Source organism: Natrix helvetica, assembly GCF_964273705.1.
Source record: "Natrix helvetica genome assembly, chromosome: 5".
Classification (NCBI taxonomy): domain Eukaryota; kingdom Metazoa; phylum Chordata; class Lepidosauria; order Squamata; family Natricidae; genus Natrix; species Natrix helvetica.
In genome coordinates, this window is record NC_138551.1 from 114,881,943 (window position 1) to 114,909,014 (window position 27,072).

Sequence of the window (27,072 nt, forward strand, 5' to 3'; positions counted from 1 at the left end):
CCTTTGCTGCTCTGGAGAAGCCACTCAGAAGAAACCTCCAACCATCCACAAAAGGCCAGCAAGGAAGATGGGATCAACCTAAGATTTGTGTAATGACCACACTCATTTGCTTAACAACTGTGGCAAGCAGGTTGTAAAATGAGGCAGAACTTACTTAAGAACTGCCTTGCTTAGCAACAGAAATTGTGGTCATACATGGAAGACTACCTTGATTGCCTGATAGTCCATTGGAATTTATCTCCAGAGATGTTCAGGATCTTGTAATAAGAACTTCCCCTTTCTTCTCCCTTCTGCTTGCTTCCTGGCAGCCTGGAGCAAAGTCCTTCTGAAGGGCTTATTTCTGGGGCTTCTGGGGTTGGAAGCAGCCTGAGATGACTGAGGAGAACCCCCAAGATCAGACCTTCAAGGGTTGCACTGCTGGGCTTCTCACCTTGAAGAGAGGGAGACCCTCTTTCTTTCCTCTGATGGAGTTTGAGACACACCCGATCTCCTACTTGCAACTATTCACCTGATGCAGCTACAAAGAGCCCAATCTCCTCAGGATGCAGTCTGACTCTCCTGTGGGGTTTCTCCACCCACATCTTCTGGACTCCAGTCTCAACTTGGTCCATGCACAGGGGAAAAGAACCAGATGTTTACAGTGTCCTTATCACCCAATAAGGAGATTGAGACAGAATCAGCTTCTTTAACAGGGCAGGAGCAACTATGGGAGCTAACTAGATCTCATTGGATGAGGAAATCTAAGCATCTGCTTGGTGGGATGGCCAATGGTTCTCATGGAGATTGTCAAACAACATAGCTGGAGCTTGGCTCCCATAGAATCCATCTTAACACTTTTCTTATTCATTCTCTCATGCATACACTTTTAGTGCTGTCCAAGGGAATCATTGCTGAAATCATTTTTAAACGGTGTCAAATTCATTGGCAGTTGGTGAACAACGAATTCCTCTGAATGACTTTCGCAGAGTTCTCTTTAGCAAGATTTATTGAGGTGAAAAGGAAGGCAGTTACAAGAATTACAATCATTCAACCGTTTCCCATTTGGAAACATGTAGATATGTTATTTGACTCCTGCATACTATCTAAGTGGAAATAATTCAGATATTCTTTCAAATAAAAGGACATTATACCATTCTTATAATATCATGGTGTTTTTTCTCATGGTTTTACATTTCTTCTGGCTGTAAGTTGTTCCTTTGTGTTCAGATCTGGCCTCAGAAGGATAATGTAGCACTTGGGGATGAAGATGCAGCCCAGCAGACCAGCGCTGGAGGCCAGGATGGAGAAGACCTGAACAGCCACCATGTATTTCCCTTTGGTGCTCAGGTAGGTGGGCACAAAAGTCACCCAGACACTGCAGAAGACCAGCATGCTGAAGGTGATCAGCTTGGCTTCGTTGAAGGCCCCAGGCAGATTCCTGGCCAGGAAAGCCACCGTGAAGCAGATGGCAGCCAGGAAGCCCATGTAGCTGAGGGTGACGTAGAACATGACAACAGCCCCTTCGTTGCATTGCAGGATGATCTCTCCAGGCTGGGAGTGGAGGTCAGAGTCAGGGAAGGGGGGAGAAACTCCCAGCCAGATGGAGCAGATGACAATTTGGAGAGCAGAAGAAGAAAGGATGATGGAGTTGGCCAAGTTCTTCCCCAACCATCTCTTCACTCGGTTTCCTGGTTTTGTGGCCAGGAAAGCCAGCACCACTGTGATGGTTTTGGCCAAGAGAGAAGAAATGGCAACTGAGAAGATGATGCTGAAAACCGTTTGTTGGAGAAGGCAGGTGGCTTTCCTTGGTTGACCAATGAAGAGAGAAGAAGACAAAAAGCAAAGCAGGAGGGAGACCAGGAGGATGTAGGAGAGATCCCGGTTGTTGGCTTTGACAATGGGAGTTTCTCTGTATTTAATGAACATGATTAAAACAAGATCTGTGGTTAGGAAGAAGAGCAGGGCAAAAGAGACCAGGATGATGCCCAGATGTTCTTCATAAGACAGGAAGGTTATAACTTTGGGGATACATTGGATTCTGTCCTCATTTGGATATTTGTCATCTGGACACTTGGTACATTTTCCTGCATCTGAGGGAAAAAAAACATATTCCCTTACTATTCTCTCCTTTTACCTTTCAGGAAATACCTTATTTGGACAAAAAGTGATACCAGGAGATATTGTCTACCTCTAGTGAGAGACGGTAAGAAGTATAAGACTTTTTTTAAAAATCAATTTTTGTTTAATTGTCTATGACAGTGAGAGAAGAATTGGGACCCAAATAATTTCCTGTGTGATGTTCAGAACCAAACTTTATTATTTGATGTATGTAATGAATCAGTTCCACTTCCTTTCCTCCAGTCTCACCCACCTTCCTGAGTGGAGAAGGTCCCCTCTGGACAAGGAACGCAGTCATAGCAGCAAACTGGCTCTCCTTCTCGAGCCCTCTTGACAAATCCAGGATGACAACTTTCCACACATTTGGACTGAGGCAGGGACTGAGCAGAAAAACAAGGAATGCCAAAGAAAAGATGTTAGGACTCTCCAACCATGGAAAATGAAGGGAGAAATGGATGGAGACAAGTAGCCTCTGGTCTTCACTGAGGTAAATATGAAATCTCTGACTACTTCTAAACAGATGCAGGAGGTAGAACAACTGGCAGATTCTTCATTTAGTTCCTCCCTTTTCCATTTGGAATTTAACATTGCAATAAGGTACTTTTCTACTTAATAGTCTAGAGGGATGGAATTGAAAAAAAGATTTAAGTGTGATGATATATTCATATTAAAACTGAGAATAAAGTTTACTATAAAAATTTTAGGAAACTTTTATTCCATTAGATTGTTTAAAGATAGAATAAAACTGTGATGAAGAAAGAAACCTCTGACCAATAAGATCTTGAAAGATTTCCATAAAACATGGCAAAGCCCCTTCACTTAGGTCCTGTCTGTTGAAGAACCATTAGATGATACCAACTGGCATGGAAGGCCAACTACCCTGGAGACTGTAGGCTTTGCCCACTTGAAATGGGACCTCAGGCTTTGGAAAACAGAGAAAGGACACCAAAATTTCCCCTACCTTGTTGAGCAACTTTAGTCCTGAAAGAGCATCTTGTCTGATAGAAAGTCTCTGTCTTTCAAAATATGCCAGAGTCTCTTGATCGACATCCTTTTTGAGGAGAACCAAGAAGCCCCAAATGGCCAGATCTGCTGTTATCTCTCCATTTTGGTCCAAGTACAGTTTATAGTGAGAAATATTCCAAAATTCATTCTTCTCCAGAAAGGGATGAAACTAGAGTGGGAACATCCAGGAATTTGAAAAGCAGAAAACTTTGTTTCTTATCCCACATTGAATCTTTCTTCTACAATTGTCTCATCTCCAAATATGGTTAAATAGGATACAAATACTACCATAATCTTCATAAGTGAATGAAAAAGTCAGAGAAAAATTTATCAAACTACAGAGAAAACATAATAGACACAGTTGGTCTATTATAGGGAACATTTTAGAGCAGATAACAAATAAAATGAACAGAGAAAAAAAAGATTATTCATAAACTCTTTGAAAACAACAGATTGATTCCCAGAAATCATGGGTTGATCAAGAAGAAATCTGTCAGGCTAATCTTCTCCCTTGTAATCCTGATGGAAAACACCTCCAGATCAGAGGTGGGTTCCTACCTGTTTGGACCAGTTTGGCTGAAACGGTAGTAACCTGGTGGCCTGGGTGGCTGGAACCAGCAGCAACCCAGGCTGGCCATGCCCCTGAACCGGTTCTCTCAGCCATATTGTTTTTGGCTTCTGGGCATGCGCAGAGCAACCGGCAATAGCGGTAGCCAGAACCCACCCCTGGCTCGATCCCACTTAGGAACCTCAGTTTACTCGTGAGCCCCATTGGCCTTTCTCCCTGCCTCTCCTGGCCAATGTGGCTCACGAGTAAACTGCAGCTAGGATCTCCCGCGTGTTGCACACCCAAAAACGATATGGAGGCATGGGCGAAAGCTGGGAGGGGGATGCAACACACGGGGTGGGACCTTCTCAGTCCTGCTGTTGCAGTAGCTGCCTGGGCGAGCCACTCCCCACCTCCCCAGACCAGGCCCAGAGCTCGTGCCAGACTGAGTCCACAGCCGCCACCTGCTCCTTTGTCCACCCAACCGGTGGGAGCCACAGCAGTGCCGGACATGGCTGAGAGCTTTCTTTGCCAGCTGGCAGCCGAAAAGTTCTCCCTCTTAAAAGCCTCCAATGATGGAGCTTTCGGATCCAAGCGCACTTTAACCAACCAACCAACCAACCAACCAACCGGGGCTTAGTTTGGACACAGAAGAAGAAAGAACCGGTGAGTGTCTTTGCCCAGGTGTGGGGGATGTTGAGGGGGAGGCTGGGGGTGGGGTGAGCAGGAGGGTAGGGGCTCTCTGAGCAAGTGCTGGACAAGAAGGCGGTGGATGACCTCACTTTCCAGTCGCCGGTGAGTGGCTGCATCCAGCCGGGGGATCAGAGGGGGCAGCTGAGCAAGCGCTGGGCAAGCAGGCAGGAGGGAGACCTCGGAGGCTCATTGTCAACCTAGCTTTGTGCCCAGTTGGCTCCGGTTGCATAACCATCGGTTGGCTTAACGGTCGGGCATGGGGAGTTGGGGGATGCCGCTGGGCAGGAGCGGTTTGGCTCAGTTGTTCACCAGGCGGCAAAGCAGACCGACTCAAAAAGGATGAAGGGGATTTTCGGTGGAGCCGGTCGAGGGAGCAACTCCTGGCTTATTGAATCTTATTGAGTTGATGGGCCTTGCCTTGGGGTGAGGGGTGGGCCCAAATTGCACCCCACTGCAGGTGTCTCTCAGCCGTTGTGTGCAGAGAAAAACCTTGCACAGTAAAGAAAACCTTCTCATGAGTGTGAGGTAATTAACAATTTCTCGAACTCTTGGGAAGTTTTTCTTTACTGTGCAAGGTTTTTCCCTGCACACAACGGCTGAGAGACGCTCACAATGAGGTGCAATTTGGGGGTGGCAGGCGGGGCAGGGTATGGGCTGGGCCAGGCCACAAGATGCACATCTTACTGGAGACTGGCAGCTCTGGATCTTGTGGCTTTTGGGGGGTTTTCTTTAAAAAATGTCTCTGCAGAGGAGCTGAAAACCTCCAAGGTTGCTTTGGGAGAGGGAAGATGGACAGCATACCCCCCCCCCCCCCGGGTGCCTGCAGTCTTGGAGCAACTCTGGGCCCTTCCACACTAAAGAAAATCTTCTGGCGAGTGAGAAGTTGTTCATTGCTTTTGCTGTGCAGGGGCCGGGAGTTGCTGCAGGCTCCGAGGCTGCAGGCGCCCAGGGAGGGGGGAATGCTGCCCATCTGCCTGCCCCCTCCAGAAGCAACCTGGGTTTTTTTGGGAGTGATCCCCAGAGCACCCTTGGAAAGGACTTTGGCGATCGGCCTGCCACTAAAAGCAAACAATGAGGCGAGGCACAGAGCTGGTTGGAAGAGGGAGGGAGGGAGGGAGGGAGGGAGGGAGAGAGAGAGGGAGAGAGAGAGAGAGAGAGAGAGAGAGAGAGAGAGAGAGAGAGAGACGGAGAGAGAGAGAGAGTGTATGTAATGGCCGGTTTCATCCAAAGGAGTTTTTGTTTCAGGTGGATCTCCTAGCTTTGAATGGAGGAAAGGAAGGGATACAAAGAGAAAGAAAGAAAGAAAGAAAGAAAGAAAGAAAGAAAGAAAGAAAGAAAGAAAGAAAGAAAGAAAGAAAGAAAGAAAGAAAGAGGGTGAAAGGGAGAGAAAGAAAGAGAAGGGAGAAACAAGAAAGAAAAGAAAAAAGAAATAAAAGGTAAAGAAAGAAAGAAAGAAAGAGAGAGAGGGAGGGAGGGAAAAGAAAGTGAATAAGATAAAGATGGGTGGATGGATGTATATATACATACATGGAGGGAGGGAGGGAGAGAAAAAAGAAGAGAGGAAGGAAGGCTTCAGAAGACTCTTTGAAACAGCACAGCAATCTAGGATTGGAAGGGATCTTGGAGGTCATTTAGTCAAACCCCCTGCTCCAGCTGGAGACCTGATATCCTCTGGATTATTTTGGTGCCTCTTACAGAGAGGAAAATTGCCAGAAAAGGGAAGAAGTTTACTAGGACAAGGCTGCCCTGCAGAGGAAGGCAGAGACAGTCCTTGACTTATGACAATTGAGCCCAACATTTTGGTTGCTAAGCAAGAGCGTTGTTAAGTGAGCTTTGCCACATTTTACTCAATCCATGACATCTCCTGACTCTAACAGTCATGTGCAGGCTAGGGAAGAACATCTGAAGGCCTGTGTAACCTTCTAATGGGCAGAAGTTAAAGTTAAATGTGTGGCAGAAGTTCTGGGGAGCCGAGCCAAAACCCCCGTAATCTCCCCCCCACCCCACTGCCCCTCCCAGAATCCAGAACACTCGCAGGCAAAACAGCACCGCCACACTCTTAGGAGGGGGGGGGGGTGGATGAATTGGAGGAAAGGAAAACTGGGGGTAAGAAGAAGGGAGATCCAGAGGAAATGGGTAAAGGGTCTATATTGCCTCCTCCCAGGCGGACCAAAATGTTGAACAGCTTCTGATCCCTCTCTCTCCCTCTCCTTCTCCCCTCTCTCTTTCTTTCTTTCTCTCTCTCCTCCCATTCCAACGTGTGATGTAAAGAAGCCGCCCACCCTTCCAGCTCCCCGTAAGTCCCCCTTCTGTGGCTGCTCCAGAGAGAGAAGTTTCCTTGCGCAGAAAAGGCACCGATCCAAGGGTGCTGCCAGCAAGACCACCAAGCCATGCCCACAGAACCAGGAATAAAAAGATTTGAATCCCACCACTGGATACAACCCTCTTCCAATAACTGACTCCTGTTACACACGAGTGTAAGATCTGCTCATTCTTATTCCAGAGTGTCAGACGCAGGAAAATGAATTTACATGAAGTTACAAGAGAGGAGATTTTAGCTGAATGAGAGAGAAAAATATGATAAAAGGATGAGCTGTTTTAGAGCTGAGCCAGTAAAGCAGAGAAGTTCAGTCTCCTCTTCATGGATCGTCTGAGAGCAAAGACTGAGCAGCCATCAGTCAGAGAAGCTTGAACTGGGATTCCTGCAGAGAGGAGGGGTTGGGCTAGATGGTCTCAGGGTCTCCTCCTAATTTATAAAGGTTGTCATGCCACAACATGTACCGTATTTTTTGGAGTATAAGATGCACCAGAGTATAAGACGCACGAAGGTTTTGAAGAGGCATTTTTTTAAAAAGTAGGTAGGTAGGTAGACGGAGAGAAAGAGGGAGAAATACAGTAGGGAGGGAGGGAGGGAGGGAGGGAGAGAGAGAGAGTAGTTAGTAGGGAGGTAGGGAGGTAGATAAAGGGATAAAGAGGAACTGGGTATGTCTAGTTTAATAGAAAGAAGGACTAGGGGAGACATGATAGCAGTGTTCCAATATCTCAGGGGTTGCCACAAAGAAGAGGGAGTCAAACTATTTTCCAAGGCACCTGAGGGCAGAACAAGAAACAATGGGTGGAAACTAATCAAGGAGAGAAGCAACTTAAAACTGAGGAGAAACTTCCTGACAGTTAGAACAATTAATCAGTGGAACAGCTTGCCTCCAGAAGTTGTGAATGCCCCAACACTGCAAGTCTTTAAGAAGATGTTGGGCACGAGCTCTTCGATTAAATTGGTGCGGTTGGGCGGAGGTGGCGGCTAGTATCTGAACATTTCCACCGTAGACTGGTCAGATAGTTCAGCGCTCTGGCCTCTTCCACCGCTTGCTGGAGGGTTATCTCCGCCCGTGCCAGAAATCGCCGCTTCAGGCGGGGTTCCCTGATGCCGCACATGAACTGCTCCACTAGAGTGTCATCGAGATCGGTGAACTAGCATTGAATCGCCGCGGTCCTCAGGGACTGGAGGAACTGGCTGATCGATTCCTCTGCCTTCTGGACACATTGGCGGAACGCGTAGCGTCGGGAGATCCGTGAAGGAGTAGGCGCGTAATGATTTTTAAGTTTGGCAATCAAGGTGTCCCAGTCAAGTGTGTGGACAGGTAATGGTGCGGCAAGAGCCCTGGCGGAATTTAACATGGGCGGCCCACAACAACTCAGGAAGAAACTGCACCTTTGGTCAGCAGGCAGGTTGCCGTTCCCGTTTCTGATTAAAAAACATTCGAACCGCTCCAGGTATCCGGCCCACGATCACCGGTGGTTCCAAATGGAGCAAAAGGCGGCATAGACGCCATGGTAGCGTTGCGTGAGGGAAAGAAAAAAAATTGTTAGGAAATTGTCCTTGTCTCGTTCTACGCTCCGAGATGGTTGTCCGTGGCCTCAGAATCCCACCCTCGTCGCCAGTTTTGTGGATTGGACGAAGGAATGAGGCGAGACACTTCTGAGGTGATTCAATGCAGTTTATTTCAACAAACACAGTCAGAACTATATGTAGCAGATTCAGCACCTTCCCTGCTTGACAGCTATTTATACGGAGCTGTCAAGCAGGGCAGCCAATAGGAACGGCCCGACAGCCCGCGCTCAGCCAAAGCCGCGTCTTAGCCAATCAGGCGCAGCTTGGCTGTTGCCGGCTGCCAGGTCGTATGTTGAGGATATAACAATCTGCAGCACCAAAGACTTTGTTTCTGCTGGCAAAGCACTTGATCAATGTAATTCTCATCAACCAGTTAAGGAGCTTTCCAAGAGGGAAAAATAAAGTTTTTGCACTCTGCAAACCTCCCCAAAACAGCCCGTTTTTGTGAAAATGCCCCCCCTTTTAAAAAAAGTCATGAATAGCCTTGGAGGGGGGGCTTGCAAAGTGCTCCTGTTGGGGAGGGGCAAAAATGAGCAAAAAATGGCCCGTTTTTCAAAAAAAAAGCCTGTTTTTTGTCAAAAAATTGCATGCATAGCCTTATGGGGGCTTATAGAGTGCTGCTGAGGGTTGGAGGGGGCAAACATGGTCCATTTTTTGCTCATTACTGCCCTCCGCAACCCCCAGGAGCTCTCTGAAAGCCTCCATAAGGCTATGCATGGCCATTTTGGTAAAGGGGCGGGGCTTCGGGAGGCAAAACATGCTGTATTCGATGTATAAGACGCACCCAGATTTTCAGCCTATTTTTTGAGGGAAAATGGTGCGCCTTATATTCTGAAAAATACGGTAACTTTGTGCTGTTGTTGCTCTAGCCCCACCTAGTGGCCGGGGGCAGATAAGCCTCACTATAAGGTCTGAAGCCAGACTCCATTTTCTGTCAGCCTTTGGAGAAGACGGAAGCAGCCATTGTGACCGAGACCCCTGGTCATCCGGAGACTGCCTCTGTCCCTCACACGGAGCATCCCTGGAGAAGTTCCAGCTGCTTCTTTGCTGGCTGTTAGTTAATGCTGCCTATCTGGTCTTTCTATTTGATTTCCACTCTTTGCATCTCCTCAGTTTCACCTGCCCTCTTCTCCCAATAAAGCATCCAGATCCACGCCAGGCTCCTTTTCATTGGAGGAGAATAGGGGGGCTTAGCTGCCTGTCCAGCTGCACACAGACCCACCTGCAATGGGGATGGAAGGAATGTGGAATTCCACCAGGCTAATCACAAAGCCACAAATACGGGAATTTATTTTAAAAAGAATACAGCATTTTCCAATTAGCAGTGCTAAATATAAAAATGCCATGGTATCTACTCTTTGGAACCATTAATTCCCTGAGTAATTAAATTGGCCAGATCTGTTGAGATCCTTCCCCTCCTTCTCCTCTGGATTCCTCCTCCAAAGGATCTGAGATTAATGGATCCATATTGGGACCCCCATACCTGCCATGGCTGCAGCCTTGGAGACCCCAAGATCTTTTCATCCTCCTTCCTTCCCCTCCTCGATCTGGAGGAATAGGCAGCATTCATGGCCTGGGCCAGAGTCTTCATGAGGCTGTAATGGTGGTAGTCACTTTGGGCCCTTAATCTGTCCCTTTTCCACTGGATCTCCAGTGGGGCTTTCTGGGTGCATCTTCTGCGGCCTTTGGCAGAAAAGACATTCTTTGAAAGAGAACAATGAAAATAATGATCTTGAAACTTTTTTTCCACGAAGAAAAAGGCTTTAAAGGCAGAATCATTTGGCCTTCCTTTTCCCAGATAACCAAAGTTCCAAATACTATGGATGTATTTGAGAAGTCTGCGCTTGTTTATTCTGTACATTGCTAAAGTTGTGAGGATCCAGACTTTCCCCTCAATGGGTCCTGGGAGACGCATAAGTGTTAAATGGAAAGGAAGAATTCTGTCCCAAATGGAATCAAATTCCATGAAGTGAACAAAGACATTGACTTGTCTCCACTTAGAAAGGGAATCCCTGAGGTATGCAGTGTATCCAGTCTTTGAGAACAGTTGTGATATAACCACACAAATTCCATTCCTGACAAGCACAGGAGTAAAAGTCCTCATTAAATTCTCTCCCTTTTCTGTGTCTGAAGCAAAGAGGCCAATCAGGGTCCATCTGAAGTGGAGGAGCAGCTGGACAATTGCTGGGTACTGGAATCCTTCTTTGGGGACCATCCGGTGGAAAAAGGGGAATCGAATTTTATCACTCAGAGCCTCTGAAGCTTCTACATCATTGATCTGGAAAAGGAATTGAAAGGATTAGAGCTATGATGGAGAACCTGTGGCATGCAGAGCATCCTCTCCTGGCATGCCAGCCACCCCAGCCCAGCTCCACTAGCATCCACATGCAGGCGCACCTCCCCCCGGCCAGCTGGTTTTGGGGCCTTTGTGGAGGGCCAGGGCGGGGGACACATGAGTATGCAGTTGGGGGGGGCTCACATTGTGCAGGAAACTCCGGTGGGCTGGAAGTGAGTGTGACTGGCCTCCCCCCCGCCCCCAGTCCTTCCTGGCTCAGTTGGAGGCTTCCTTCAGCCTTCAAAAAGTTGCAGGGTATTGTGGATTGTTGTTTTTTTTGCTTCCAGGTTGGTGCAGGAGGCTTTCCAGGGCCAAAATGGGGTGCAGAAAGCACAGGGTGGTTTTTTTTTTCCATTTTGGCCCTGGAAAGCCTCCTGCACCAACCTGGAAGCAAAAAACCCCAAACAAGCCCTGCAACTGTCTGAAGGCTGAAGGAAGCCTCCAACTGACCCAGGAAGCACTGGAGAGCCAGGCCATTCACACTCACTTCCAGCCCACCAGAGTTTTCTGCCCCAGGGCAGAAATGAAAACCTGTCCTGTGGAGCCCACTGCCACTTGGGCGGAGGAGGACAACGGCATGAAGAAGAAGAGGAGGAGGAGAATGGAGAGGCTTTGCAGGAGCCGGCAGGGAGCAGGTCAGGTGGGGCTGGCTGGCTGGCTGGGGAGGGGGCAATCATGGTGCTTAGGTGGCAACAGCCTGCATGCCCCAACTGTGCTGGGGAGGAAATAAGAGGCCCTGCTTGAATGGGGATGAAAGTACACACACACACCCTGCCTCCCTGCTCAGGTGTCGGCCACACCAGTTTGGGTGCCCTGGCTGAAGCACGCTTTCTCTGACACACACACACACACACACACACACACACACACACACACACACACTAAGATTACTCTCTTACCCTCCCTGTCTCTGTCTGGCCCCATTTGCATGCTCAGCTGTCACCCACACCATTGGCAGCAGTTTGGGTGCCTTGTCTGAAGTATGCTTTCTCTGCCAAACACACTTGGATTGCCTGTCTCTGTCTGGCCCCATTTGCTGCTCCTTGAGACAAAGAAGCCTCATTAAGTAGCTAAGTGGAAAGTAGTTGGGGGGAGGGGAGGAGCAGGAGACCTGCAGGTAACCACTTTCCCCACCCACCCACCCCCCGAGAATGAAAGTTTCTGGATCCCTGACTCTGCAAAAGAAGATGGGTGCCTGAATTTGCACAATATTATAGCACACAGGAGCGTCCATTCTCGGCACAAAAAGCATTTCCCAGCCAACTCTTCTCTCCCTTCTTCAAAGGCAAAGAAGCCGAGAAACAAGAGAGGAGACAGAGGTTTGGAAAGTAAGTGAGTCCTTGTTGCAGGAAGGGAGGGAGAAGCAGGAGGTATCTTAATGGGTTGGGGAGGCCTTGAGGGTCTCTTCTATAACTAGGACCCCCATGGCCTTCCCCACCTTGAGATACAATACAATAGCAGAGTTGGAAGGGACCTTTGAGGTCTTCTAGTCCAACCCCCTGGCCAGGCAGGAAACCCTATACCGTTTCAGACAAATGGCTATCCAACATCTTCTTAAAGACTTCCAGGGTTGGGGCATTCACAACTTCTGGAGGCAAGCTGTTCCGCTGATTAATTGTTCTAACTGTCAGGAACTTTCTCCTCAGTTCTAAGTTGCTTCTCTCCTTGATTAGTTTCCACCCATTGCTTCTTGTTCTATCCTCAGGTGCCTTGGAAAATAGTTTGACTCCCTCTTCTTTGTGGCAACCCCTGAGATATTGGAACACTGCTATCATGTCTCCCCTTGTCCTTCTTTCTCTTAAGCTAAACATACCCAGTTCCTGCAACCGTTCTTCCTATGTTTTAGTCTCCAGTCCCCTAATCATCTTTGTTGCTCTTCTCTGCACTCTTTCTAGAGTCTCCACATCTTTTTTACATCGTGGTGACCAAAACTGAACGTAGTAGTCCAAGTGTGGCCTTACTAAGGCATTATAAAGTGGTATTAACACTTCACGTGATCTTGATTCTATCCCTCTGTTGATGCAGCCTAGAACTGTGTTGGCTTTTTTGGCAGCTGCTGCACACTGCTGGCTCATATTTAAATGGTTGTCCACTAGGACTCCAAGATCCCTTTCAGAGTTACTACTGTTGAGCAAGGTACCACCTATACTGTACCTGTGCATTTCGTTTTTGTTGCCTAAATGGAGAACCTTACTCTTTTCACCATTGAATTTCATTTTGTTAGATAGTGCCCAATGTTCAAGTTTGTCAAGATCCTTCTGTATCTTAAGCCTGTCTTCTGGAGTGTTGGCTATTCCTGCCAGCTTGGTGTCATCTGCAAATTTGATGAGTTCCCCATTTATTCCCTCATCCAAATCATTGATGAAGATGTTGAAGAGTACTGGGCCCAAAACAGAGCCTTGGGGTACTCCACTGCATACTTCCCTCCATGTAGATGCAGTTTCATTGAGGACTACACGTTGAGTGTGGTTGGTCAGCCAGTTACAAATCCATCTGGTGGTGGTCATGGGCACATTGGTATGCTTGAATTCCGAGCTCTTAGGAAAGTATCCCCTCCTTGTGGGTTGCAAACAGCTGTTTCCAGTGGGGGGAAAAGGACAAAGCAATTGGGGAAATAGTTTCCTTTGCTATATTTCCAGTCTGAATTAGACCATGGCAGGGTCCCTACAGAAGAGATCTTTCAAGGATCATTAGGTATTCATAGAAAAGCAACTAACTTAGCTCTGCTCTTAAATGCTAAAGCTGTTGTACATAAAAAACAGAGGAGCTCTGATCAACTACCAGAGTCATCATTTTGACAGTTTTGCTGTCCTGTAGTCTGTCCCCATGAAATGCAAGCATGGAATAAACTGAGCCTGGTTTGTTCTCAATTTTTTCAGTGGCCACAAACTATTAGCAAAAGTGCCATTTGATCACAAGGCAAGGAATGTTTCCGCTTTTGCATTGGAGCATCCAAGAAGGGACAGGAAAGACCAAGAAAAAGACAGAAAGAGGAGAAGAGAGCAAGGAAGCAAAAAGAAGGAAAGAGGGGAAGAAAGAATAAAGAGGGAAGGAAAAAGAAGGGAAGGAAGGAGATTATAATGAGAGAGGGTGAGGGTGTGAGGTAAATCCTGCCTTAGCACTTGATCACCAACAGCCCTGTTGCCTTTTACCATCTCCTTGTCCCATCCTCCTGACCTCTCCTGGTGGTCTCCCATCCTATCATTGAAAATGCTTTGGTTACAAAGCTAGGTCTCATAAGGAGAGGGAGTGGGCCTCCCTCTAACCCACATACTTTGACCTCCTGCACACACCATGGGCAACCAAGGAGAGTGAGCACAGCAGCAGTGGGAGCTGGCCGTGCCCACCATGGCCTCCAAAGTCAACCACAATGGGGCCCTCATTGAAATTGTTTTTGACACCCCTGGACTAACAGATGACCTGAGTGCTGCATGTGTTGCTCTCAAACTTACAACATATGAGTCAAGGTTAGAAAAATTATCAGCTTGCATTCAACAGCAAAAGTCACATAAATCAAAAGCATGCCAAAGGCAAATGTTTACCTTTCAATAAAAAGGTGTTTGTATCAGTGGTGGGTTCCTGCTGGATCGCACCGGATCGCACGCTCCCTTTCGGCGCTGAACCCGGAAGTACGTTCTTGCCCCGCCCCTGGTGACGGGACGACGCTTGCCTGCGCTCCACCAGCTCGACTGGGACCGGAGACGTTTTTCTGCTCAGCAATGTCTTCAGTGGAGCGGTGGCAGCCTGGCAGGATGAGCCTGCGTCCCTTTCAGGCGCTCTGCTCCGCTGAGGAAACGTCTCCGGTCCCAGCCGAGCTGGTGGAGTGCAGGCAAGCTTCGTCCTGTCGCCAGGGGCGGGGCAAGAATGTACTTCCAGGTTCAGCGCCGAAAGGGAGCGCACGATCCGGTGCGATCCGGCAGGAACCCACCACTGGTTTGTATCATTGAAAGCGCTGTTATTGTGTGGTTGTTTTCAGAGAAAAGACGTTAATCATGTATGAGTTGTTTTTCTAAACTAAAACCTCATTATTCAGGTTAAATTGCCGTGTTGGCACTCCGAGATAAATAAGTGGGTTTTGGGTTGCGGTTTGGGCATTCGGTCTCTAAAAGGTTTGCCATCAGTGGATTAGAGCATACACAGAGTGTAACCTAATTCAGCTTTTGTTAAATTGCTGTTGAGAGAAGCTCCATTGTAACCTAACGTGCCAACTACATAGATAAAACTTCTAGGCGAATTGCCAAGCTTAGCCTAGCAAAGTAACGTCTTGTGAAAAGTAAAATGTGGAATCTGCCAAGTAGCCTTGCTTGTACCTTAAAATGTGTGTTCAGCATTCCCTAACAAAGCTCTGAGTTATACTCCAAAAAAAGGATTTCTTTTCCCTTCTACAGTCGATGGTTTTCAGAGCGCTGACAAAAATCATGAAATTTGCGTGATATCAAATTATGTCTCTATAGCAATGACGTTCTGTGCAAGCTATAAGATGTTTGGAAAAGTTTTGGGCACATGCCTGTTTTTCTCTCTCTGCCTGCTCTGTTAAGGTGGGAGACAAAAAGGTCATCCAGTCTTTTCCTTTCTGCAGAAATAAAAGCTGATAATCCATAGCTTCGTCTTCAGAGTTTCACTGGACTTATCAGATTCTGAGCTGCATTCAAAAACCTTACACAATGAAGAATGCTGTGTTATATTTGGGGTCAGATCAAGTCCAAACTATTATATTTTAATAAATCCAATCTTGTTCTCATGAAGGCATTAGAATAATTTGTTAATTAGGCATTGTTTAAAATATTAAAGACAGAATATTAGCAAGATTGTATTATAAAAGTGGAAAATAATAAATAAATTAAAAAACTATAAACAATGTAAATCATATTACTGTATCTCAACACTAACATTTATTGCAATTAGATTAACATGTGCAAATGCCAACTGAAGTATTCTATTCCAATAAAGGGCCTACTATAATTTTTGAGGATTGCTGCATATTTTAATGCTTCTAAGGCCCAGATTCTTTGTGGAGGAATCTTTTTAGCTTCTTCTCCAATTGAACAAGAAACAGGGAGACCTCAGTTCCTCATACAGTTTGTCAGTAATACAATCCAAGATTGGTCTTTAATTGAAGTTTTGTCTGTTCTAAGAGCCACAATTTTCAGAGTCTGTCAGTTTCCATAGATTAAATGCCAACATCCATATTTTCTGATTTTAGACAAAGCAGAAATTGTGTAAATTCCAAAATCAGCTCTGAGGGCAGCAGCTGGAGTCTTTTGTCCACCCCAAGATACTCCTCGGAGGCTGTGGTTGGGTTGGTTCTGCTGGTGGTTTCTCTCTGAAGCCCCAAACATCAGATTGATGTAAGAACATGGGGGAAACCTTGGCCTCATATATTTCAATAATTGGGGCTGAGAAAGCTGGAGAGCTTTGAGGTTTTCATTTAAGCACCACTTTCCCTCATGTCTTTGAGCTAACTGAGCTCCTTTGATGATGAGGGAGCCAAGATTCAGGCTCAGAGAAAACTACCCCAGGTAAGGAAAAGTGTCACTTGCTGTATTGGCTGACCATCTATGGCTAGGATGTCATTTTCCAAAGACCATAACTTTTGAACTTGATTTATTAATTATCAGATAATTATTATGAGAAAAGAACCCAAGTCTTCCTCACAGGATATATAATCCAATGTGTATGTATGATAATATCACAGTGTAAATCAGCATGTTCCAATAGGTATTTAGCATGCTAAACATATGTACCCATAACAGAACTTATAACAAAATAAAAGGGTTGGAAAGGACCTTTGAGGTCTTCTAGTCCAACCCCCTGCTCAAGAAGGAGACCCTATACCAGGGGTCCTCAAACTACGTCCCACAGGCCAGATATAGCCCACTGAAGCCATTAATCCGGCCCACGTGGAACCATGAGGCTGCCCTGCCCCAATCACCCCACCCACCCTCCAGCCCCCACCCACTAGCTGAGCACAGGCCTTACCTTCGCAAGCCCCACGGACTAACGCTGCAAAGTAAGACCAAAGCTTTTGGCTGGCAGAGTGCTTCTGGGGACTGGGGAAGCCAAAAACGGGATGCACAGAGGCCCCAGGAGGGGAAAATGGCGTCCTCTGCCTCAGCTTCTTAGCTCAGGCTGAGTGGAACGCAGAGCCATGTCACCTGCGTGGCCTTGCCCGTTGCTCTTCTGGGTTTCTGGTGCCCTTGTGTGTGCAACAATCACCTGGCCTCTGTGTGTACAGTAGTGCCAGGAACTGGAAGAGCTGGTCTTCCGGTTTCTGTGAGTGCATTCGCACCAGCCAGCTGATTTTCATGTGGGTGCGTTCCAGAAACCAGAAGAGGAGCTGCCTGGTGCACATGTACGCACTGGCATGTACACTGGGCAACTCCTCTTCCAGATTGTGTCCCTGACAAGAGCACTTGGTGCTGAAAAGTGCTCCAAGGTGTGCTCCATGCACTAAAAGTGCTCCAAAAGTGCTCCATGCACTATTCCAAGGATGGTTTTTCCATGACATTGTAAAGCAGTACCAATACTTCACGTGATATGGATTCTGTCCTTCTGTTGATGCAGCCTAGGATTCCAATGGCTTTTTTTGGCTGCTGCCACAATTTTTTGGCTCACATTTGAGAGATTGTCCACTAAGATTCCAAGATCCCTCTCACAGTTACTGCTATTGAGCCAGGTTTCACTTAATCTGTACCTGTACATTTGGTTTTTCTAGCCTCAGTGTAAGACTTTACTTTTCTCTACACTGAATTTCCTTTTGTTATATAGGCCCAGGGTTCAAGTCTATCTAGATCCATCTGGATCTTGAGCCTATCTTCTGGGGTGTTGGGTATTCCTGCCAGTTTAGTGTCATCTGTAAATTTGATGAGTTCCCCATCTATCCCTCATCCAAATCATTGATGAAGATGTTGAAGAGTACTGAGCCAGACGTCGCGACAACACAATGTGCGGTCTCGATAGTCCAAGACCACCATTGATTCTTTTGCTGCTGTAACGGTCCGTATGGACCTAAGCCGTCCCGAAGAGATGGTGAAAGGGAGACAAATCCTTGGTGGTAACAGGGATATGCAAAGTCCCTGTTTGATCCAAGGGAAGCTCTTCAAATCGGCGGTAAATAGACAGCCCCTGGGCTGACAAAGTCGGAGACGGTTCTGGAGGAAAGGCAGTGAAAATGAAAGTGAGTCGATCGGGTGAGATTTTTTTTTCTTTGAGAATGACTGCCCAAGGGAAAAAACTTTTTTTAAGATAAATTAGTCCTTTAAGCTAAGAACAAAGCGGCGAAATTTATCTTAATTGGACTGCCTTAGAAAGTTTTTCTTCTTCTTTTTCTATGTAACAACATTTTGTGGATTGAAGTGATTGTTTGCTTCCTGTTTCTCCTCTCAAGTGAAGGAATTGATTTTTTTTTCTACTTCTTGTTACTTTATTTTTTGGCTGAACTAAAACCCTTTTTTAATCTTAACAACTCTTCCTCCTACTGTTTATTAAATTCCATTAAAGACACTTTAGAGATTTTTGTTTTGTTCTTTAAGCCTGAAACAAATAAGAAAAAGTTGAATCTGCCACTCGGAAGCCAGAACTTGGTTTTTCTTCTTCTTCTGAAACAATGTATACCTTGTCTTACTTTTTTTGATTTTACTGAAGTTGGAGGGTTTGCAGCTTGTTTATGGAAACTGATAACAACTCAAGGACATGGACTGTCTCTCTACAGTGTCTGTGAGAAATATTTTGGGCAAGGAAAGGCAAAGAAAAGATAGAACCCCCCTCTTCTGAAAAAACTAGAAGAAACTTGTGCTTAAGTAAATTCAAAATAAAGGCATTTTTATACATTAAAGAGATATTGAAGGCGAGAGTAGCAGTGGAGTTTAGATCTTTTTTTCTCCTTTTGGAAATATGTATCCATATACAGATGAGAAAACCCCAAGCTTACAAGATGTTTGGAATGGACTTCAAAATATATTGGAAGGATTTGAGAGATTTGGAAAGAAGCTGGATAAATTATTGTTATGCGCAGAAAAAGTGGAAGAGATTGGAGCTCCCAAAATTAAAGAAGAGAATAAAGATATAGAAGATAAAGGCAAGATAATAGATGAACTTACTAATGAAGCACCTATGAGTGAAAATGGAAAGATATGGAAAAGTGAATTTGATTATTTGGAGCTCTATCCCTCTTCTCAATATATGGATTTGATGATGGAACCAGGAGGAGAAGCAGATTTGGAAAGACGTCTGATAATCAAAGATATGTTAATATCAATTCCAGTTGAAGGGCAACGAGACTACTTGAGAGATTTTTTGAGCAAAAAAGTGTGGAGAGAAGTCTTTAAGAACTCTATAAAGAAATTACTAAGAGAATTGACGCAACGACTGGTTAAAGAGATAAGAGTGTTTTGTTACTGGATAGACACAGGTTGACAATGAATGCTGATAATTAAAAACTTAGTTAATCTTTGGTGATTAATAAGTAAGATTTTGTAGATGCTTATAGAATGTTCTTGTTCTTTTTAAAATGTTTATTCATTAACAGATAATTCACTATGATAATAATAGTGAAATAACAACTCTAATTAGTGAAAACAATTTGGATATAAACTGTAAATTGGGACCTGGGAAAAAGACATCAATTTTATTAATACTTTTTAGTTTGGATTTTGTTATGAAGATGTAATTCTTTCTGGGTACCAATAAATTTTACTACAATTTAGATATAAACTATAATATGGGACCTGGGGAAAAGATTCATTAATTATATTTGTTTAGATTTTGTTATAAAGATGTAATCTTTCCTGGGTACTTATAAATTCTAGTAATAAATTTTTGCCTAGATTTATTATAAAGATGTTAGATAACTACAATAATAATAACAAAATGTTAATGGATAATGTTTAATGATTTTATATGGGTTGGCATTGGTGAAAGCAATTGGATATAAGCCTGAAATTTATAGAAATAGCTAACGAATGCCAGTATGTGGTTGTGTCCTTAAATACAAATGATTCTAGATGAAAGCATGTTTAAACAAATATAGTTAAATGAGAGTGATGGTACATTGATGGTATATAAAGATTGTTCATTTAAAATATATAATCCAATATGAATGAAGTATAAAGAATGATTGTGGTAGTAACGCACGAAATTTATTTGTAACCAATCGACATGCTTTCTGGAAGATGTAATGAAGAATGTTGTGTGTGTGTGTGTGTTTAATTAAAACAATAAAAAAAACTTTAAAAAAAAGATGTTGAAGAGGACTGGGCCTAAAATGGAGCCTTGGGGTCCCCCCACTGCTTGTTTCCCTCCATGCAGATGTAGTTCCATTGAGGACCACAGGTTGAGTCCATCTGGGGGTGATGCTGTCTATCCCACATATTTTTAGCTTACCAAGAAGTAGGTGGTGATTTACTTTGTCAAAGCCTTTCTAAAATCCAAGTACTGTATACTATGTGCACTGCATTTCGCTGGTCCACTAATTTAGTAATTTTTGGCAAGAAATGAAATAACATTTATTTATGATCTGTGTTTGGATCCTTCATTCGTTGAAGTAAATTGTCAATATCTAGACTGATTAACAAGGGTTCAAATATGCATCCTTCCCTTCCTCCTTGGTAAGTATCAATCCTTCTTCTCACTGCTCCATTGAGCCCAAACCTCCCTCTCAAACAAGGACCTGGAGAAAGAGCCTGGATCAGGGCCAACAGGCTGAGCTTCATTTTGAGGGCAATCAATTTCCCACATAATATTTCTCTGTTAATTATGACAAATGCACTAACATCTAGAAAGCCAGCAAACTGTGTTTTACTTCGCTGATATAGATGAGATATTTCAAGACAAACCTGTTAGCAATATTATATTATTGACATGCAATATTTCTTATAAAATCTATATAGCTGTTCACTACCTAAAACCTTCTGGTTCTTCTTCAAGGAATGCATTTTTCTCAAGTTTAACAAAGAGGATCATGGCATAAATTTTAGCCACAATATCTGCTAGTCTATTTGGCCTATAATTTCTAGAGTTCTTTTTATTCCACTTTTTAGATAGATAAAATGCTACTACTGCCAACTTCAATCAGACTGGATAGGGTAGACATTATTTATGTGTGAAAATGAAGATGCCAATAGAGGCCCCAAACCACCTGGGATATTTTTTTTATCAGTTAGTTGGTAGAATATCTTCTTCAGGGAATGTATTGCTTGTATTTCAGGCCTTTTATGATTAATCTCAACATGAACATAATGGGGTAAAATATTGACATTTTTGCTAATATGGAGAAAAGCAGCTCTTGAATTCCATGGAGAAGACAAAATTGCATCTATTGCTCACCCACCACCCCTCACCACGCCCTTTACAAGATGGAGAAACACACACACAGACCTGTGGGACTTTGTAGGTGCCTCCTAATCTTGACGCCTGGATGGAGATGTCTCTTCTAGCTCCATCAAAAAGAGCCAGAAGGTTCTCCTTCCTTCCACAGCCGTAGTTGGGGACATTGGCTTCTCCCGTGGAGAGAATGTCCAGCAAGGCATCTGAAGTGTGGAAAGTGCTCCAATAGTTGTCATGGATGTTGTAGCCCAGTGTGAGATTGTGCAGGAGCTGGGAATTCTTTTTGACCATTTGAATGTTGAAAATGTACTGTAAGCCGACTGAAAAACCATAAGCATCCCTATTGTAAAAAAAAAAAAAAGTTATTATAATGGGCAGCAACAAATACTTTTTAAAAATATATAAGCCTCCAGAAGCCTACTGAGCCTTAAGCCAACGTTGATCCAAAAGCAATGATCAGTTAAACAAATATGGAAATGGGCTAAGTTATGGCAACTGCAACTAATTCCACACTACTTTAAATAAAATTCATTATTCAAGTGATAAATTAAGGATTGAACTGAGAGAGGAAAATAATCTGCAGCCCTTTCAGCTTTTTTCAGACCCATTTTTCAATTTGTCTTTTTCACAAAATCAGACAAAAGAGAGAAGCTATGGAAATCAAAATCATTCAGGAAATTAGACATATCCCCCAATGTAGGTGTAGGAAGTTATCACCCAGCCCTCTCCCAGAAAAATGAAATATCCTAGGAAATATTGAAAAGGCAGAATATTTCTCTGGATGTGAAAAGGAAGAAACATGTTATAAAGACAGAATAGCTCCCTGTAGCTTCCTGCCCTTTGTCAATGAGCCATTAAAGCCTTAACGAGTCCACTTTACATAATAAAGAGTTCTCCCCTTCAGCTCCAGGGGGATGGGATTAAGGCATGATAATATTGACCCTTTATCCAACTCCCCACATGGCATCTGAGAACTCAACCAAACCTGGATTCAAAACGCAGCCTAGAGAGTTGCCCCTGCATGGCTCCATGGGAGTCTGACAACCAATCAGAACAGAAGCTCAAGATCAAAGGCCAGAGAGGGCATAAAACCAGGGACTCAGCTTCTCTTCCTTCCTTCTCTTCTTCTCCACCAACATTGAAACATGTGATCACCTTTTCTGTTCAGGACTCAAGCCATGTGGTCCTGTCCACCAATAAACCATCTTTCCAAGCAGCCTCCATCTCTCCAGTGTCTTTTTCTCTACTTGGAGCCGAACCCAGAAGGACTATTCTTTCAACATAGGAATAAATGAATATAAAAACAAAAAAGAAGGAGAGTGCAACTCCATCACCCTGAATGACTTACAGATCTTGGAAAACCAACTGAATAGAAGGAGCCACATTGAAAAGCAACTTTACATGCAATCTTTCCGCTCCAGTGGTGACTATACCGATGAGATGGTCTCCTGGGCTGTAAAAGCTCTGTGGTTGTTTTCCATCCTGGTGCTCCAAACTCTGCGGGCATTTCATTCTCAGCTTCCCAGAGACCGGATGGGACACCAGCAGCATCAGAAGGAAAAGCAGGAGGTCCATAATTCATGGGGTGAATCAATCAATCCCTTTTCTGTTTCTAAAGAAGAATTAGAAGAATTCAAAGGACTCTCACAAGGGGGAATATGATCCAGTGTCTTTCCTGATTGAAACACAGAGAAACACTCAGCTTCACCTGGAAAGGAGAGAGACGGACATTCAAGAGCACAGACCCTGCCTGTCCCCAAACTCCATATTTCTCTGCCCAAAGTCTCCCCTGGAGGATTCGGCCAAAGAGCAGAGCTGAAACTTTTGTCATAATTCTCCCTCTCAGGAGGGATCCCTGGATAATTCAACCAGTTCTTGGACTCAAAGGTTGTTGGGAAATTCTCTGGAGGGAAATGAAAGGGAAATAATCCCCATGTGATTCATAATAATAGAGGAAGAGTTGGAATTAAATTCATCATCTAGAATTGAGAGTTTTGGGGTCTCCATGCTTGAAACTGGCCCCAGAGGGAATACATGGCACTTGTGGCTGAAAATAAAAAGAAATGTGACTTTTGTTGGCATTGTGGTTAAAGAGAAAAACCCCAGAGGCCAGTTAATGCCAGAGCATGTCACAGATCTGAAAAATAGCTGCTGGCTGAGTTGAAAACAAAGTTTACTTTATTTTGAAAGCTATGCTCAAGGGCATCGCACAAAAGGGCTGATGAAATAGTGCAGTCAGTTTCTAAAAACAAAATGAACTTTAGTGAAAAATTAGTTACCAGAAGTTTGCAGAGTTAAAAAAAAATCAGAGAGGGGGTGGGGGTTAGGAAAAAACCAAGTGAAAAGAGATGGAGAAATCAAGGCTGCGAACGCTAGGAAGGAAGGAAGGAAGGAAGGAAGGAAGGAGGGAGGGAGGGAGGAAGGAAGGAAGGAAGGAAGGAAGGAAGGAAGGAAGGAAGGAAGGAAGGAAGGAAGGAAGGAAGGAAGGAAGGAAGGAATAAGGAAAGGGGAGCTCAGGATCCTTGTGTTGCAGATGAAAAGGCTGATCTGCAAAATCCAACTTCCATCTTCAGTGACCTAGGAATGCAGAAGCCCATATCCCATGTTCCCCTGCCACCCTTTCCCATGCAGAGGCCAGGCAAGGGGGCTCTTGCAGGGATGCCAGACAGGACTCTGTCCAGCTGAATGGGGAGCCCATCTTGGGAGGAGGAAGCTGGGGAGCCTCATATTGGGGAAGGGAAGCAGATCTGCAAAAACCCCCTCCAGGTTCCATCTTCTGAGTCCTGGGAAGGGGTGAGATCATATCCCATGTTGCACTGCCACCTCTTTCCATACATGGGGCGCCCAGGGGAAAGCAAAGCCCAGACCCACAGAGAAGGCTCAGGATGGCCAGGAAGGAGGAGGGGATCTGGGGCAATCCTGGGAAGAGACTATCCTGGTTTTTGGGTCCCAGGGTTGAGTGTTGGGGGGACGCAGCCTCTGTGGTTTCTCCAGCCTTGCTTGGGCTCCATGTCTTTCCAGGAGAGGCTCCTGTGGGGGAGAAGCCATGCAGGACTGGGACTTCCAAGGGGGATAGAACATTGCCTGGGAGGAAAAGGTGGACGGCCTCTCCCTGGAGGGGAGCCTCCATGACTCTGAGGAAGATGGGGATCCCCCATGGACCCTCCAGAATGGTCTGAAGATGTTACCTTCATTCTGAGAACAAGAAACGGACTTGAGGAGATCATTAGTTATTGACTGATTTTGTGTAATGCAGAAACCATGATTTCTTATGGCCATCAGAAGTGAAATATCCCATGCTTAATTGGACTGACATATAACCCCAAAGACCCTGATCCTGGTTTGGAAGCCATCCTGGTTGGTTCTTATTACTTGCTAAGTGTTGTCGCCCACCAGCGGTCAGCAGAGCTGGCAGCAGATTCGGACAGTGAGGAGGTTGGGGAGGAACATGGGCCAGTCCTGGAGTCTGGGGAAGGCTTGGACGAGGGCTGTGTATCAGAGGCAGAGAGGGGGCCAAGGCCATCTGGTAGTTATTTGCTGCCTCCGGAGCCTCCGGAGTCTGACATCAGCAAGGCAGAAGAACAACGGGAGCCTGTTCCTGGTGTGTGCATGTGCAGAGCTGCCAGGAGGCAAGAAGAATTAAGAAAACAGGGTCGACTTGGAAGTAAGGCTTGGAGATGATTGGCCCCTCCCATAAGACATTAAAAGAGGAGCGGACGGGAGTCAGTTCAAGCTTTGAAAAGTTTTTTGGGACTCCGTGCTAATTTGGCCTTGCTCTGCATTTGGCCATTCGGTCCCTGGCAGCATTCCAAGGGAGATAAGGTGGCTGCTTATCAACATTTCCCTGAAAGACTGTGGCAACTCCAGCAGACATCTGTCAGAACCTTCACGGACTGTTTGCGAAGCCTTGTGCACTGTTAATGACCATAATTTACAGCCATACAAATAAAAGGGGGTTTTGGGGACTAAGATTGTGATTTATGCTTTCTCAGGAAGCCTAGGTCAGGACACTGAGCCAACCCTGAGCAAAGCCTGGGAGGCCCTGCGAATTCAGCCCCTTCCTGGCCCTTCAGACTCGGGCAGAGTCACAAAACCTTCCCAGATTCTGAGGCTCTCAGGCCCAAAACCTCCCTGGACCAGGAATGGCTGGCAGGACCTTCCAGGAGAGCCTTCTTGGCTCTTTCTCTGTAGCTGTAACCACTGAGCCCACTGACTCCTCCTTGGGGAACAGAGCAGCCTCCTCTGAACTTCCGTTTTTGACATCTGCTAACGGCATAGCTGTGGCTGAGGATTATGGTTGCTGGAGTCCACACATTTGGAAGGTGCACATGGGAAGGCTGCTTGTGGCTGTTCTGGCAGGACAGACATCCATAAACAGGACTTGGAAAAAGACTCTTGAAAGCAGCAGCATCCATCATTTCTCCCAACGCTTGGCAGGAGAGAGAGCTGAAGCCAACCCAGTGAGGGTAATAACCAAATTCCCCTTTTAAATTTGGCTTGATAAACACCCAGCCTTTCTGCTGTGGTGAGCAACCCCAGTATCCTGAGACCTGGCCTAACTGGGAATTCTGGAAACCAGCATCCAAAAACATCTGTGAGGCTCCAAGCAGGAGAAAGAGCCTCAAAGTCCCCAGTTGATCCTCTGAAGACACAAGGACAGATCTCTGCAAGTCTCTACCAAGCTTTGTCCAGACATTGTGGGAAATCTCTGACCTCCTCCACCATTTCTGTCTCTCTCCCATCATCCAAACTCTATTGCCTGAATGCGAAACCTGGAATCGGTTCACACAATGTGCTAAACCCCGTTCACTTAGCCATAGTTTACTCAAATGAATTGAGTGGCCTGTGGAAAACCCTGAATCCAAAAGCGGATCCTAGGAAAAGTTTTCCATCCTGTGTACAAACAGACTGAATTGGCCACCAGCACACACCAGATTGGTGGTAAATGTAGGTGAGTTCACAGAACACACTTAACCCAGGTTAATGCAAGAGAACTGCTAGTCTGGCAATGTCTGCCATGCCAAAATAGAGAAACGAGATGCTGGCTTAGCGTGATGACCTGCTTTTTTAAATACATTAACACAGGCTGGGGGAAAGTTCCCAGGCACCAGAATGTGTGAAATGGGATAATTGTTTAAAACCTCAGTCAATATTTTCAGGGGCTCCATGGCCGACCAAGGACGAGACCCCTGGTCCTCAGAGGCTCCTTGGGGGATGGAAGGGAGAAGGAAGCCGCTTCTAATCTGGTTCCCTCTAGAGCCCATCCCCTTTGCACCCCCAGGAAAGATCCAGGACCAGCAGTGGGCAATGCCAGGCTGAGATGCGCCCAGCTTGTGAAAACTGCTATAGAAATGTCTGGAAACTGCTGGATGCCCTTAAAGTGAGCCGTGAAGTTGGCCCATTCTAATGACTCCACAGGGCCCAGGAAAGAGGCTTCCTTCCCATTGCAGGTTAAGGAGACGAGACGCTTCCATGAGGGTTAAGGGAGTTTGGCTCCCTCGGCTGAATTCTGCAGGGCACCCAGAAGCCTCAACCCCTTGGGGGGACCTCCACGTGTCCCCCCTGAAAGGGCTCTGCCGTGGGGTCCTGCAAAGGGGGCTGAGGGTCCCCACCAGGGCTGGGCTTGGCTGAGGAGGCCCAGATCCCATCCGGATCCCCCAAAGGCACTGAAAGCCCCGTTAGCCCCAATATAAGGAGCCCCAGGAACTCTGCTCCGGCCTCGGCCTCTTCCTCTGACCAGGACCAGCCTCTGGGTCAGCTTCACACAACACCACCGAGAGTAATTCTGGAGTCTGGCGGAATCTAAATCAAGTAAACAAACTGATGATTTCTTTGATTTATGCACTGGATATTCAACTATTAAATAGTTAATCTTTCAAATAAAAAAGTGTTTGTGTGTCAATTAATAGTTAAATCAATTCATTTATTGATAAATACATAGATAGACTTAGTCAGAGCTGCTGTGGATAATAAAATAGTAGATTTGAAATGGACTATAAAAATGATCTCGACTAGCCCTCTGCATTATCCAGGAAACCCATTCAAACCATCTACGGGAAGCATCTCTCCAGCCCCTTCTTGGAAATCTTCAGGGGTGAAGATCCCACATCCTTCACAGGGAGGCCCTTCCATGCTTGTCCAGCTCTTTGTATCCTGAAGGAAATGGACTGCCTGGTCTTTTCT

At 45.5% G+C, this 27,072-nt stretch overlaps 1 protein-coding gene across 1 annotated transcript; it reads right to left on the reverse strand.

Moving 5' to 3' along the window:
* Positions 1 to 1,158: 1,158 nt before the first annotated feature.
* Positions 1,159 to 22,464, reverse strand: LOC309392688 (vomeronasal type-2 receptor 26-like; the record flags this gene model as incomplete). Its single annotated transcript, XM_081954117.1, has 6 exons — positions 1,159 to 2,069; positions 2,351 to 2,477; positions 3,059 to 3,271; positions 9,715 to 10,509; positions 20,941 to 21,229; positions 22,238 to 22,464. The coding sequence occupies 6 exons, from the start codon at positions 22,462 to 22,464 to the stop codon at positions 1,159 to 1,161; spliced, it is 2,562 nt and encodes an 853-aa protein (XP_081810243.1).
* Positions 22,465 to 27,072: the final 4,608 nt, after the last annotated feature.